Source organism: Rhinoderma darwinii, chromosome 12 (genome assembly GCF_050947455.1).
Source record: "Rhinoderma darwinii isolate aRhiDar2 chromosome 12, aRhiDar2.hap1, whole genome shotgun sequence".
In the NCBI taxonomy this organism is placed as follows: Eukaryota; Metazoa; Chordata; class Amphibia; order Anura; family Rhinodermatidae; genus Rhinoderma; species Rhinoderma darwinii.
In genome coordinates, this window is record NC_134698.1 from 49,971,222 (window position 1) to 49,985,309 (window position 14,088).

At 41.4% G+C, this 14,088-nt stretch overlaps 1 protein-coding gene across 1 annotated transcript in view; it reads right to left on the reverse strand.

Annotated features, from left to right (window-relative positions):
- Positions 1-14,088, reverse strand: part of FMN1 (formin 1) — a 235,391-nt gene that overhangs the window by 20,508 nt on the left and 200,795 nt on the right. Inside the window, exon 15 of the mRNA XM_075843377.1 lies at positions 9,457-9,549. Within this exon, the coding sequence (XP_075699492.1) occupies positions 9,457-9,549 (93 nt within the window). The remainder of the gene's footprint in view (positions 1-9,456; positions 9,550-14,088) is intronic.

The following is a 14,088-nucleotide window of genomic DNA, read 5'->3' on the forward strand; positions in this document are numbered from 1 at the left end:
TTACAAGGTGCCTGAGCACGATCTGCATGTTCCACAATTGTAGAGATCGGTGTCTTCACTAGCATGCCATCTGTCGAAGAAGATCTCCCTCACATAACACACTTCAAATGCTATTTCTGCGTAAGTTGCAACCCTGCCAGAACATGTTGTAACAATATGATTATAATAAAATAACCCTAGAAGAGGAACGGGATGAATTATAAGTCTGTAGGAGCTTGGGAAGGCAGTGGAGTGGCAATCACTAGAGTAGACAGTTTGCCAGGGATTTTGGAAGGAGAAAGAACACAGAGGTGTCGAATCATGAGAGCTGAAGGAGACATGAAGTGGTTTGTAAAATTCTATCATGCAAGGTTAAAAAAAGCCTAGCGTAACGTTGAGTGTGGACAAGCAACTCAATAAGAGATGTTTCTTATATAGATTCACTGCCTGTCTAAATGTTTAAAATGTATTTATTTATTGATGAAATTCAATTAAAAACTGGGCACCAATGCCAAATAAAGATCTGTATACAGGCGTTGGCAACACAGATCAGATAGCCAAAATGAAAGTGTCTAGATCATATAGGCTCAATATTCTTATAAACAGCTGACACCACGTAGCAGCAATAACAAATATTGTAATGGCTTGGTAGCCACTAAAGCACTAACACTTTTCTACGTGTTTCTGCGCCCCTATGTTCTCAGGGGATCGTCCTAAGGGGTACATTTGTTAAATTATTCTAACTGCCGGTCAGCATGTTTCTGCTGTATTATGTTACCCGGCGTATACTAGACACGGATACCTGGTCTAGTGCGCGCCGGGAAACAACAGACCTAAAGAAGACTTAATCCCACCTCCTCTGGTCGCGTCAGCACGGAGCCTGCACCAATCGGCATTCAATATGTCAGAGTGACGCGGCCGAAAAGTCCGGCCCCTTTGTTACGTCGTGGCCAATAGAGATGATGCATACAGCATCATTAGTAACTGGGGGAGCTTCAAGCCACCTTTCAAACGCTAAGTCGACGTTTCCGTAAAGGGATAATGAAGATTATAAAGGAGGATATTGTCCAGAACAATGGATAGGGTATAGAAAAGCAGAAAACAAAAGGGTTATAGGGAACAAATACATAGGGGTGTGATAATAATCACACCTGACCCACGACGTTAATAGGATGTAATACCAGGGCCGGCTCCAGGTTTATGTGGGCCCTTGGGCGACACAGACTTAGTGGGCCCCTTTGCGGAAGAACTCACGGCGGCAGTAAAATGCCCAAAATTGTCACTTTGTGCCCCATATAGACGTTAGGACATGTTTATACCCCCATATAGAACTTAGGCTCCCAGATTGTACCCCCATAAATTTAGTGCCCTCTGTAGATAGTGACACACAGCCCCCCTACCAGGTAGTGCCACACAGCTCCTGACATCACTGTCTATATACGGACAGTGTTGTCAGGGGCAACCCCAGAGCCATAGTCCCGGGCAAAGCACTACTTGCACTCTGCCTGGGAGTGGCGTAGCTAAAGGCTCATGGCCCCTACACCACCAGACCCCTGCAAACGCCTATGCCCAGCTGCCTGACCCCATGAATGCCCCCTCAGTATGATGCCCCTATAGCTGACACACATAGTTTAATGCCCCCATACAGTATAATGCTCTCCATAGCTGCCCCCACAGTATAATGCCCCCCCATAGCTGCCCCATATAGTATAATGCCCCATAGCTCCCCCATACATTATAATATCCCCATATAGTATAATGCCCCCATAGCTGCCCCATACAGTATAATGCTCCCCATCGCTGCCACATACAGTATAATGCCCCACGCAGTATAATGCCCCCATAGCTGCCACATACAGTATAATGCCCCCCATAGCTGCACCATACAGTATAATGCCCCCCATAGAGTATAATGCCCTCCATGGTTGCCCCATACAGTATAATGCCCCCAATACAGTATAATGCCCTCCATAGCTGCCACATACAGTATAATGCTCTCCATAGCTACCACATACAGTATATTGCCCCACACAGTATAATGCCCCCCATACCTGTCCCATACAGTATAATGCCCCCTCAGCAGCTACAATATGATCCCCCTCTCATACCCAGTATAATGACCCCATATGTACCGAATAGAAAAATAATAACATAATTAGTTACCTACCCCCATTCCCACAACGTGTGGAGGATCCTTTTCCTCCTCTGCACTGTCCTGTGAGTGACTCGTCACTACATCGCGCCTGCCTGAGCCGAGCTGCTCACGGCACAGTGAATGCTGGAGCGAGGTTCCAGCATTCAACCCAACTGAATCTGCATCCTGCGGACGCAGGCTCAGTTGGAAGCGGTCAGCGCTGTGTGGCAACAGGCTTAGGGCCCCGGTCGCAGTTGCTACGCCAGGCTGGGACACTTCTCTGGTCCGGACATCACTGTCCATATATGGACAGCGATGTCAGGGGCTTTCCCAAAGACAGAGTCCCAGAGCAGAGACGCGAGTGCTCTGCCTGGGACTTCTCTCCTTCTTACATCACTGTCCATATATGGACAGTGATGCCTTTACGACGGCAGCGTCAGCACCCGGCGGCCGAGTGGGCCCCCCAAGTGGAGTGGGCCCCGGCACTTGACCGGGTTTGCCGGGTGCTGACGCCGGCCCTGTGTAATACAATGAAATACAACACACAAGATGTGGGAAGCACCCTATAGTGACCAGCCTTTTAGCCGATAAAGAGAAAGCTTAGTGTAATGAGGCATTAATAATAGCTAAAGACGCCATTGGGCCCAGTGGTTTGAATCCTGAAGATCCACTGGGCCTCCTTCTGTAATATCTTCCTGTCCTAATCCCCCCCTCTGGCAGACGGCTTAATATGTTCCATCCCCTGGAATTTCAAGACCGTCGAATCCCCTTGATGACATTCCCACACATGTCTTCAAACAGGGGTATCTTCTTTTCTATTGATGTCACAAATATGGTGCCTGATTCTGCACCTAAACTCCCTTTTTTTTCCCCCAACATATTGCATTCACAGGTAATCAAGTAGCCAACCCCACTGGTCTTACAGTTGATAAAAGAGCTGGTATTAAAAATCTTGCCAGTCGTGTTACTTTTAAAGATCTTATTTTTCCAAACAGAACTACATGCTTTGCACGAACTACAGTGAAAAGTCCCCTCAAGACCTGTCGACAGCCAGGTGGTCCTATGTTCAGGTGCAAGGTGACTATTTACCAGTCTATCTTTGATGTTTCGACCTCTCCTGAAATTGATCTGGGGGTTGTCTCCAACTAGGTTCCCAACGTCTGGGTCAGCTTTCAAGATCCCCAGTACGTGTTAAGAATTTCTCTGACATTCTGATGTGCAGCGTCATAGGTCGTTTCTTTGGGTTAAGAAGGGACTCTCTGATAGACCCTATTGCTTGCTGATAGGCTTGAACGTAGGGGCTTCCCTAGAGGTGTACTTCGGACAGCCACTCTCTCAGACCACTTGCTGACACTTTGCAGTCTGATAGTGTTGAGCAGTTTCGCCTAGCTTATATACTGCCCCTTCATTATACCTTTTTTAAGAGGCATAGGGTGCCAGCTATCCCATCTAAGAAGATTGTTTGTCGCTGTGCTTTTTCTAAACACATCTGTTTGTATATATCCATGATCGGTTTTCTGTATTCTGATGTCCAAGAATGTGATGTCCCTTTTTTTTTTTTATCTCTGAAGAAAAAAAAGTAAAGAAGAGGCTCAGATCATTGTTGTTCAAGAAGGATACAAATTCTTTGAACTCATTGGATGTTCCAAACCATAGGATGAACACATCATCAACGAATCTGAGCCACAACAATATGGAAGAAGTGTACTTCTCCAGCTCTTCACTGAACACAATCTCCTCCCACCAGCCTAGAAAGAAGTTTGCATAGGTAGGGGCACATGGGCTACCCATACGTACCCATCTGAGCTGGTGGAAGATTTGACCGTCAAAAGTAAAGAAATTGTGTTCCAAGATGAACCAAAGTAGTTTGATGACAAATTGGTTGTGTGTATGAAATTGGGTCCCCCTATCTTGGAGGAAATATTCTACAGCCCTACAATCAAGTTGATAGGGAATAGAGCTGTAGAGTGCCTCTACATCAAGACGAGCAAGGAGAACACCGGGATCACATCGAATGCCCTCCAGTTTTCTCAGCACCTCCATCGTATCTCTCACATACGATGGAAGTGCTGTGACAAAAGGCCTTAGGCTCACGTCAACATACATGCTGGCATTTTGGAATACACTGCCAATGACCGAGACAATAGGTCATCCCTTCAGGAGTAGTAGACCCTTGTGGACCTTTGGAAGGCTGTAGAAAGTGGCACATTGTGGCCACTTATCCAAAATAAGTGTCCATTCATTATTGTCAATCACCTTGTCCCTTAAAGCCTCATTAAGGATGCATTTAAGTTCGGCCAAGTAACCAACAGTGGGGTTCTCAGCCAGAATCCGATAGCACAACCGATCCTTAAGGATATTCATACACATGTCTCTATATTGTACCCATTCCATTATGATGACATTACCCCCCCCCCTTGTCAGAAGGTTTTACTACAATTTTATCATCTTTCTCAAGGGTCTGAAGAGCAACCATCTCCTCCCTGGATAAATTATAGTAAACCTATTTGTTTACTTAATTGGTCAGTTACAACCACCAAGAAAACATCCATCATAGTATTGTAATTAAGGGGTGGGTTTTTACATGAGGTTTTCCTAAAGTCCATAAATGGTCTCTCACCTAACCCCCTCTGTCCCTCATTCCAGAATTCTTCAAGGACTCTCATGTGTGGCAAGTCCTCTTCAAGAATACCTAGTTGTACACACTGGCGTTTGTCAGGAGTCCTGAATTTTTTTTTCCATTTCAATTTCCTAATAAACAAATTCAGGTCTTTAACCCACGTAAATAGGTCAAATTTGTGTGGGAATGTCATCAAGGGGACTAGGCGGTCTTGAAATTCCAGTGATGAAACATATTAAGCCATCTGCCAGAGGGGGGGGGGGGAGATTGGGACAGGAAGATGTTACAGAAGGAGGGCCAGTGGATCTTCAGGATGCAAGCCATCAAACCACTGGGCCTAAATGAGAATATATCCTAGCGGTCCTAATATATCCTATATGGCATTTTTGCCTATTATTACTGCCTCACTACACTATGCTCTCTCTTTATCGGCTGATAGGCTGGCCCTTAAAGGCACTATAGTGTGCTTCCCACATCCTGTGTGTTGTATTACATCCTATTAACATCGTGGGTCAGGTGTGATTATTATCACACCCCTATGTATTTGTTCCCTATAACCCTTTTGTTTTCTGCTCCTCTATACCCTATCCTTTGTTCTGGACAATATCCTCCTTTTTAATCTTCATTATCCCTTTACGGAAATATGGACTTAGAGTTCGAAAGGCAGCTTGAAGCTCCCCCAGTTACTAATGATGCTGTATCATCTCTACTGGCCGCAATGTAACCAAGGGGCCGGACTTTTCGGCCACGTCACTCTAAAGTATTGTATGCCGATTGATGCCGGCTCCATGCTGACGCGACCAGAGGAGATGGGACTAAGTCTTCTTTAGATCTGCTGTTTCCCGGCGCGCGCTAGAACAGGTATCAGCGTCTAGTGTACAGTGGGTAACCTAATACAGCAGAAATGTGCTGACCGGCAGTTAGAATAATTTAACAAATGTACCCCTGAGGACATAGGGGCACAGAAACGCGTAGCAAAGTGTTTGTGCTTTAGTGGCTACCAGGCCATTACAATATTTGTTATTGCCGCTACGTGGAGTCAGCTGTTTATGAGAATATTGAGCCTATACGCTGTAGACACTTTCATTTTTCATCTGATCTGTGTTACCAACGCCTGTATACAGATCTTTATTTGGCATTAGTGGCCAGCTTTTAATTGAATACGATCAATAAATAAATTTTTGAAACGTTTAGACAGGCAGTGAATACCTTTAATTTAGAACGTATACCAGATACTTTAACCTATTGTATGTTTATTATATAAATACAAAGCCATCACATTCATAATTTTGTTGGGTTTACATTATACAAACATTTTGTGTTTTTTTTTAGATTTTAGATAAAACTTGAGAAAAGGCACCTGATGGCCCAATAACCTCAAACTCTGACCCAGAACTACTCCACAGTCTGGAGTTTTGCAGATCTAAAAGTGGACGGTGACAAACAAACACATAAGTGCTGCTACCATAAATCTTATTTTGCCGATTGTTAAGTGGACTTTGTTCGATGAATTTAAAAAATCTGCTACAAGTTTCTGGAAAAACAAAATCACCCTAAAACAAGGATGTGAAACTGGTCAATATTGGTGGTTTTAGAGAATATTAAAGTATTATAGGTGTCTATGCTTTTATGTCTTCTTAAACATCATCTTTCCCAAGCTGAGCTCCTTCTGTTTCCACCATCTTCATTGCCTTAACCTGATGTTTCCATCTCTGCTGGTAACGCTACCATCCATCCTAGATTCAAGACCTGATGTCTTGAACTTACAATTAACTCTAAACTGCCCTTTCTTCCTTATATTTACAGTCAATGCCAAATCCCGTTGCCTTCTCCTAAAGAACTTCTCAGTAATCGGTCACTACCTCACTATGGATACCAATCTAGTCATTATTTCCTCCTTTGATAACTGTAATTAATTACAAACAAATATTTAGTAAAACTTGATCTGCTTTAATCCATCATGAATTCTGCAGCCGGTTGATCTTTCTGTATAATAGTTATATGAATGTTTCAGCTTGCTCTCCAAGTCATTATACTGGTTGCCTGATCATTCTAGAATTATATTTAAAACTATTACTGGTCATCAAAAATATCCCCCATGCTGTACCTTGCCATATTTCCACTTTAGTCATGATCTACCTTCCCACTCTTGCTCTACGATTAGCCAATATACTAGTGCCATCCTCCTCCGTCATTACATGTCTCACTGTTGCCTCTTGGTCTTCTCTGGCACTTAAAAGGGACACTCTGGACAAAACTAAACTTTCCCATATGTACCATTCTGGTATTCCATGTGTCAGTCTCTCACCTGTTATTTTTATCGCTGCTTCTATCTATATAGATCAGACTGGGATGGTTGCTTAGCAGCAGTGTGAGTCCGGCTCGATGACACTTTTTCTTACTTGAGTCTATGGAGATCTATATGTCACCCATCACAGGCTTCAGCAGTTCCTGTACCACACTAGTCTTGCACAGGGGGGGGGGGGGGGGGGGACAGAAACTTCTATCATCAGCTACCACTGATACTTAGACAGGTTCCTATTCTGTAGAAGAATATAGAGCAGCCTCCCCTGTCTGTATACTTATGGTTTCTCAGCTTATTTAAGAGAATATAGAGATAATGATAATCAGTGTCCCCCAGCATGCAGAAATGTGTCTAAGTGTGTCTTTAGCTGGTCATGTGATGCTGTGCTGAAGCTTCATGGAATTTATAGCAAAGTCGAGAGGAAGAGAAAGCTGGAGAAATCTAAGAATCAAGATGGAGGCTTTTTCTTTAAAGCACAGACAAGGCAGCAGTTCAAAACTTAAGTACACGATATCTAAAAAGTGTAGAATGTGGCATATATATATATGCAGACATGGAAAGTTGTGTTACCACCGGAGGTCTTCTTTACCTATGAAATGCTTTGCTTCATACGATTACACTTATTTCCAACATCCACAGCTTTAACCCCTTCCCGCATTTTCACGTATTTTCACGTACATGCACGTCGGGGAATGCAGCCTGTTCGCGCATTCCCACGTGCATGTACGTGATGGAGATCGCTGCGGGAACCCGGCTGTGACTGACAGCTGGGCTCCCGCTGCAACTGCCGAGATTGAAGAAATCTTCAATCTCAGCCGTTTAACCCGTTAAATGCCGCAGTCAATAGCGACCGCGGCATTTAAATCTATTGACAGAGGGAGGGAGCTCCCTCTGTCACCCATCGGCGGCCCGCGAATGCGATCTCAGGCTGCCAACGGGTTGCCATGGCAGCCGGGTGTCTAACAAAGACCCCCAGGCCTGCCCTGGCTGTATGCCTATTATGCCATGCCAGAGGCATGGCATAATAGATTGCCTGTCAGTTTCACACTGACAGGCAATAATGCTTTGGTATACTAAGTATACCAAAGCATTATATATGCGATCAACAGATCGAATAGTGAAGTCCCCTGGTGGGACTAAAAAAAAAAAAATGTAAATCAGTTAAATAAAGTTTGTGAAAAAAAAATAAAATAAATTACAGTCAAAATCAAATAAAACTACTTTTTTTGCCCAAAAAGTGGTTTTATTTAGTAAAAGTGGCAAAACATATAACACATGCACATATATGGTATCCCCGCGATCGTAACAACTTGACCAATAAAATGAACACATTAATTAAACGGCCGGATGAACGGCGTCCAAAAAAACCGCAAAAAACAACGCCAAAATTCTCTTTTCTCCCATTCCCCCCATAAAAAATTAAATAAAAGTTAAACTATAAGTCCTATGTATCCCAAAATAGTACTAATGAAAACGACACATTGGCCCGCAAAAATCAAGCCCACATACGGCCACATCGACGGAAAAATAAAAAAGTTACGGCTCTTGAAATGCGGCGATGCAAAAACAAGTAATTTTTTTCTAAAAGGCTTTTTATTGTGCAAACGTAGGAAAACATATAAAACCCATACATATTTGGTATCCCCGTAATCATGCCGACCCATAGAATAAAGTTAACATGTTATTTACGCTGCATAGTAAACGGCGTAAATTTAGAACGTGAAAATTAATGCTGGAATAGCTGCTTATTTTCAATTCTCTCCTAAAATAAAGTTAATAAAAGTTAATCAATATATTATAAGCATCTAAAAATGGTGCAATTACAAAATACAACTCGTCCCGCAAAAAACAAGCCCTTATACGGCTATGTCGACGGAATAGAAAAAAAAGTTACGACTCTTGGAATGCGACCATGAAAAAACTAAAAATAATCCTTGGTCATTAACGTGCAAAATGGCCGGTCCTTAAGGGGTTAAGCAGGCCTTGAAAAACATTTTCTACAAGGATGATTCAACCAACGCAAATGCCTCCTACACTTTCTATAATCACTATGCCCTCCTTATATGCGCCTGTGTTGGCAGATACTTTATATTCAATGTATATTAAAAATTGTACATACAAAATCGTACGTACTAAATTGTACATACAATTTTCACTTTGTACCTATCTTGTCACTCCCATTATGCCCTAAGATCGAAAGCCCTTATGGGCAGCATCTTCTCCAATTGTTTTGTTTCATAGTTTATTGACGTTAAATTATTTCCCATTTTTTGTCACTTACTATGTTCACTGGTTTCCCTGCTTGTAAAGTGCTGGAGAATAGGTTACCAATATCTATCTATTTATCAAAAGATTCTCTCTCAATAAATAAGCAATTCTTAAAAAAAGAAATAGATTCAGGAATTGAATGACACTCACCTTTCTGGATAAACTCTCTCATTCTGTCTTTGAAGGGCTGCAGGTGATCCTCTGGGGAATCTCCCATCACCACATTAGTTTGCTTCTCACAAACTATAGAGAAAAAGTCATCGATCATTAATAAAAACTGGAGAAGCAAAGTGATGGATTACTAGCAATACTTGAAAGATGGTATGGAGAGCAGTGATCCCAGTGATTCTGCATTTCACAAAATGTTATATTCTAAACGGAAACATTTATGGCATATTCATAGGATATCAAATGTCTGATAGATGCGGGTACAAGTTTTGAGTAAAACTGCCTAAGGACCTTTGAGCTGCAGCACTAAAATCAGGGAAGCTTCACTACGCCCTTCTAGGACCTTCCACACAAATTAGCAGTTTATTGGCTCTGGAGTGTGATAATCCGAAAGAAATTATACTGTGACTAGCAGAGAGAGGGGAGGAGGAGGTAGCAAAGTTTAACACTGGGGACTATGGAACCATGTAACGCCCCGTAATGCTATTCAATATGTCAAACACTTTATGTTACTTAATTACAAAACAGAAAAAGTCTGTAAAGCATACGACGGAGCTTTAAACATTGTCGATTTCGCAAAATTGATGCATATAAAAAGATGCAGGAAACTGGGTAATTCTCATTTTGGTCAGAGATTTGTTGAGCAAACATCGTGCTTAACTACAAAATTAAAATAGATAACCAACAGATGAAGAGATCAGACCACAGGATTCTGAGACAAACAGGCCCTGTTCACTTGGAGTTTCTTGCAGGTGGAAAAATCTGCCTCAAAATTCCTTCAGGAATTCTGACCTGCCTGCACTCTTTTTGCAGTGTTTTTCGGCTGCGACCATTGAGCACTGTAAACAAAAGACGCTGCGAAAACCGTTTTCTTTGCCTCCCACTGATGTAAAAGGGAGGTCAGAGGCTGAAATGCCAGAAGAGCATGACCCTTCTTTTCCGCTCGAGTGTGTTTTTCCGTTGGTGGGAAAAAAACACCTCCGCCTCCCATTGAAATCAATGGGAGGCGTTTTCGGCAGTTTTTTGGTGCGGTTTCCACGTCAAAAAACTGTGTGAACAGGGCCTTATCCTATAGCACTTCATCTACTATTTCTGCTAACTTTCATTCCTAAACTCATTCTAGGCATCTGGAGCCATTTCAGTTAAAGCTATCGACTTCATGTATGGGCCTAGTAGAAACAAACTCGGCCCATACACTACTGACGTCAAGCAAAGAAAGACTTGTGACACACAAATCAGTTTTTGTATTTTTAATCTGAGATTAAAGAAGACATTTTACTATTTATCGTCCATTTAAGTTTTTGTATTTTTTGCTGCCAAAGTCTATGTGCCACAGACATTCCTTTTTTCTTTTCTAAAATTAAGTCATGGATGATCTCATGTTCACATGTTCCTTTGAACTAATTTCAGATGGGACAATATAATGCACACTAATTAATTTAATAACTACATGTATTTTATTTGGAAATGTGATAACATACAAGAAATGCGGGACAAAGGAACTAAAATAGATAATTTGTTCTGGTTGATGAACACCCCGATTGACCGTTATTTATAAGTTATTATCATTTAAAGAGGGTTATGGAGGCTTCCGATTGCTTTAGTGCGTGCCCCATTATACCGGTGTATATGTGTGTAATCAGAAAACTATTGATACAGTATGCATCAGCAACACCACAACTGTAGAAAAGTAGTGACTTGCACTACAACTAATGCTTTGTGTGCTAATAATAATAAAAATATAGAAAAGTATTATTTTCTGCACTACGTTTAATTAATGATCTACAATTGTATTGATATATCTTACTAGACATTTGCCACTTGAACCCAAAGAAAGGGTGGTAAGTTATTTGAAACATTACGTTGTATATAAAAATGTTTTGTTTTGGTTTTTGGCAATGGACGCAATATTCATACATAGCACATTCAGGACAAAATATGCAATGCTTATTCTATCATATGGCATGTTATCCCAGTAGCAACAGAAACTTGAGAAACTTATATTACAATGGGAATAGGTTATGTGCTCATTCGAAATAACCTTATTTCTAAAAATTCAAAGCACACCAATTTTTTATATTTGTGTTAATGGGGTTGTTTGATTTATTGACCTTAATTGCAAAAACCCTATTAAAAGGGCACAGTTTATAGAGGGAGTCCCTCATTCGGGACCTTTATAAATTTGCTAAGCTACAAAGATCGCCTCTCTTTCTGTAGGACACAGCATGTCCAAACATTGCATGGACAGCCCTTTGATTTCAATTGGTACCATCTAATGCTTTATTTCTCCTGTGATGGCGCTGCAGGGAAATTGAACAGCCACATTATTCCTCGCAGATTACAGTTGATCCCTGTGTGAGAGGGGTTAGACAATGAGACTATGGAGTTTATGTTCAAAATGTAGAAACAAAAGCTCAATCTCTCTCATTATATATACACACACACACATATATATATATATATATATATATATATTTTCTCTCTATTTTAGTATGTGAGTGGAAGTCATAAGTGTGTTTATTATATTGAACTGACCCATACCAATCAGTGGCGGTAATCAGGAGTGTGGGACACTAATTGACAATGGCGGCCACAACCATTTGCTGTATAGAGCACTGGGGATCAGACTGGTGTCATGTTAGGGCAACATTCGAGAGAAGAGGTCATGAAACGTAATAGTTTAAGAACACAAAAGGGTCCAGGTTATGCAAATAAACCTCCAAGTTCTGGAAGATCAAGTAGGCATTTAAATTTCCTCTTTTGAGTGGTTTATGATTCAGTAGCCCCAAAGTCTACATGCAGAACAAGTTCAATCAAGGCTAATGTTACACTAAATACATTAGACAAACAAAAGTAGATTTTGGGCATTGTCACTAGAGCTGTAATAAATGTGTTCTTGAAAAATACCTGTGGAATTTGGTAAGGAAAACCTTCATGCCCCATATTTCAGGTTACGGTTCTCAAACTGCTATACTAGAACACCAGCTGTGCTTACATAATGGAGAACCACAACTTAGCGACTTGTAAAAATAAAAACATATATTGGGTAAAACTAATTGAAAGCCAATTTAAAACCCATAAACACATACAACACAGAGTGCATGTGAAGAACTAAAAAGGGACAAAAAGGCAGTGCATATGAGAAAAAACTTTTTTTGTTTTTTTGTTAATGCTTCTACACCTTTATGCCACACTGTTCAATCGAAACCTGTTCCCTAAGGCTCTGTTCACACTACCGTATGGCTTACTTCAGGCATTGCAGTATTTTTTAATGCCAAGAATAATGCAGTCTGTATTTTCTTCAAAAATACTGGAATCCTAGTTGATACCAGTTATAAGTCAATGGGGTCCATCAGGATCTTTTTGAAAACTGATTTGGCATAGCTTTTCTTGGCTCCATTTATGAAGTAGAAGCTCTGACTATAATGTGAACAGCGCCTAAGAAATGCCAATATTTCAAGGTATAGCAAAGTTCCATAATTGGGATGCAGGACAATCCAGAGAACCTGTTTGTCTTGAATGCTGGATCATTTGAATACACTAATTTCAGAATCTTAAAGAGGACCTGTCACTTCTCCTGAAATGTCTATTTTAGTAAATAATTGTATTCCCCATAAAAATTTTGGATTTTTTTTTTTATAGAACACTGCATTGTGCCATCCCCGTTATTTCTCCTTGTAAATTTATTCATAAATTCCAACTGGGTGTTTGTCAGTCTGTGTAGGTTACACCCCCTACTGGAATGTCCAATCAGTGCTGACAGAGTGAGACTGCCAGGACACGCCCCTTTGACAAGATGTCAATTTAGTCAAATTTCTTGAAGGATTAACAGGAATGGCACGACGCACATTTCTAAGAAAAGATGTTCTAAAATTATTTCATGAGGAATACAAGCGTTTACTAAGATAGACATGTCAGGAGATGTGACAGGTTCTCTAGGGTGGTCTGCAATAAAAAAAAAAATGCCACTCTTGTCCATGGCCAATGTCTGGTATTGCAGGTCAAATAAATGCACAACAAGCCACAGCCCATGGACAAAAGTAGCACTGTTCCAGCAGAAAAAAAAAACCTTTGTTTTTCCTCATTTCAGAAAACCCCTTTACCTAAGCACACAAGAGGAACTTCAGGTACATGGATGAAGCATCACTTATGATGAAGGAACCCTGCTAAAGCTCTTTCTCAGGGGATTAGCTATAGGGATACAGAGATAGCAGTCGCAGTCGGGCCCCAGTGATTGAGTGGGCCCAAAAGTCTTTATGCCAAATAAGAAGACATCAGGATTTTAAATGGCAGATGGTAGGTGAAGAGCCCTGTTACAGATTTTGCAGTCACTTAGGTCTTTGCCCTTTCTGCTATGGTGATGAATTCTGCTATAATAAAAATGGAATATATATGGTGAGTGCCATATTTGTCTTTCTATACTACATCTGTGGAAGGTCTGTTGTATATGCTTAGTATTACAAGGTTCTCTGTTTACAAACATGCAATGGCTGATCCTCATAAGGCCGTTCGGGCGGCCGCCTGGGGCCCAAAGCTCCCAGGGGGCCCATGGCCACACGACAATGCCACCGAGCGGCATGGGTCCCCTCATGCCCGGTGGCTAGCGACAGCCAC